The sequence below is a fragment of the Portunus trituberculatus genome, chromosome 6 (assembly GCF_017591435.1).
Source record: "Portunus trituberculatus isolate SZX2019 chromosome 6, ASM1759143v1, whole genome shotgun sequence".
Classification (NCBI taxonomy): domain Eukaryota; kingdom Metazoa; phylum Arthropoda; class Malacostraca; order Decapoda; family Portunidae; genus Portunus; species Portunus trituberculatus.
The window spans coordinates 35,001-37,500 of record NC_059260.1 but is presented as its reverse complement, the minus strand read 5'-3'; the positions used below and the strand labels follow the sequence as shown (position 1 = coordinate 37,500).

The 2,500-nt window shown below is 44.0% G+C and overlaps 1 protein-coding gene across 2 annotated transcripts in view; it reads left to right on the top strand.

Moving 5' to 3' along the window:
* LOC123518054 (glycine receptor subunit alpha-4-like) overlaps positions 1 to 2,500 on the top strand; it is a 19,376-nt gene that overhangs the window by 13,340 nt on the left and 3,536 nt on the right. For both annotated transcript variants that reach the window (XM_045278623.1, XM_045278613.1), the window contains exon 6: positions 2,402 to 2,500. This exon is cut by the window's right edge and continues 45 nt beyond it. In XM_045278623.1, the coding sequence (XP_045134558.1) occupies positions 2,402 to 2,500 (99 nt within the window). The remainder of the gene's footprint in view (positions 1 to 2,401) is intronic.

The window sequence follows — 2,500 nt, the reverse complement described above, 5'->3', positions numbered from 1 at the left end:
ACAACGAAGAGTGATTCATCAATCCAGAGGACACTATGCCATTTTTCTAAAGGCCACTTCAAGTATTTAGAAGCAATTGCCTTTCGAGCTTTCTTTTGTTGTTCATTTAAAGCGGGTTTGCGACGAGCGGCTACTGTCTTGTATTGGAGGCATCAGTCACTGTTCTAACGGCACGCCGCAACATTGCCAAGCACTTTCCTCCTTCAGTTTCCCTACCGTAAGGGTGGGAGTGACATCCACGCTCCGCTTCAGCACTGAACGAAGTTTCACTTATTTTCGAGGATCTCCCAGTACTTTTAGCCGGGGCAAGAACACAAGCACCAGCAGACGCTTAGAATTTTGCAACTAAGGCCCCGTCCACACGGAGCATTTTGATGCGCAATGTGTTGAAGCGACGAGTTGAAAAACGTCACTTTCAACTCGTCGCAGCATCATGAACGCAGTCATGACGCGGAGCTATTTCAAATCGCTAGAGCAGTGTCAATGACAGTTGCAATGAAACTCTTCTATTTTCATACAATGAAATACAAGAATATGAGTGAAGACCAGCAGAAATTGGCCAAGAAGTTAATATACGATGCTCTAAGCATGAGTGACATACGAGATCTTACTAGGGAACATCAGATATTACGAGTGGAAGGCTCGGACAAATTAATGGTATGAAAAGGTTTATATTAAGGTTACAGCATATTACCGTACAAAGTACAATTTTACATAGCTATTATGAAAATTGTTTATGTGATATGTAAAAATAATAAAGAAATGAAAACTATCACTATACTTTGTATCCGGCCTTCATAGGGCGGATACAAAGTAAAGTCACCTTAAGGTAATCCTCCTTCAGGACATTATAGATGGCTGCGCAGGTTTCAGGGATGATCAGGCTGAGGCTCTCATTTTGAAATTCTAGTGGAATACTGGAGACTTGTGTAGGATCTTCCTGCGTCAAGGAAGTGAAGTGTTGCTTCAAGACGAGCACACGGTGGTATGCTGTCTCGGATGCCGGTGTCCTGCTTGCAGATATATGGATGTATCTTCTTCAGCAATTCATGAAATGCAGTGAATGGCTTTCGTGTATAATTTTCAAAGTCTGTCTGGTTTTCTGCTTGTAGCTCTAAAAATATTTTATTAAAGCCGCCGAGAAAGCCACTGCTTGCACCACAAAGTCCGACGTTTCTTTTTCAAGTTTTTTTTTTTTTTTTTTTTTTTTTTTTTTTTAGGTGCGCACACAGCAATTATACTCCACAGTACAGTTTCTTGGCAGAGTAGAGCGTCGGTGGACATCCTCCCCCCGTGAAAGCCAAATGATGACCGAGATCTGATTGCTCGCACAGTTATGAGATTCGCAGTGATGCAGCCCGTTTGGACACTAGTGTCAATTTTTCAACACCACTACTGCATCAAGTCGCTGATGCGTGATGCTCCGTGTGGACGGGGCTTAATCGGCGATCACTTCTCTCACTCACACCAGTTTCATTTACTATTTCTTTGGTTTGAAAGCTTAATTCATGACACTGGATCAACCTGACCCTTGTATCACGATCGAGAGACTTCCCACTCATGGCGTACGGAGGTCAGGCACAATTATTCAACGCAAACACAACAAAGTTTAGGAGCGCGGGACAGCGGCCACTCTAAAACAATAACGTACCAAATGACGCTGAGACATGATTTATGTCACCTATAGTCACTGAGTGATGGGTGACAGCTAGAGTAAAGTTGCTATGTAGCCAATTTTACCCGGGACATTTTTCCCTTCACCGCCAAGTGCATACTGTCTAATAAGGAACAAAGGTGCGTCAGCGATTAACCCGGCCAGCCTCTTCCGCTTCGATTGTAGTGGTGGTGGTGGTGGTAGTGATATTATAGTAGTAGTAGTAGTAGTAGTAGTAGTAGTAGTAGTAGTAGTAGTAGTAGTATACATGTTTTATTACTGCTCGCATGTATAGCTTCCAATATTTTTTCCACTAATTGTATGGGAATGGCATACACACACACACACACACACACACACACACACACACACACACACACACACACACACACACACACCACCACCACCACCACCACCACCACCACCACCACCACGTCCCTATATAATACACACCACCCCTACAACACACCACAACACCACCTCAACACTTTAATAACCTTTGCAACACCTATCATCACCACTACAACGTCTCCACACCACCCCTGCAACACCACAACACCACCTCAACACCTTAACCTTTGCAACAACTATCATCATCACTACAACATCTCCACACCACCCCTGCAACACCACAACACCACTTCAACACCTTAATAACCTTTGCAACAACTATCATCACCACTACAACATCTCTACACCACCTCTGCAACACCATAACACAGCAGTAATCCGTGGTGCACCTTCCAGTCATGTATTCCTCTAAGGAGGTGGAGTTTGACTGGAGGAAGTGGTCACCCGTCATGATCAACCCGGAGCTCAGATTGCTGCAGTTCTCACTCAAACAGC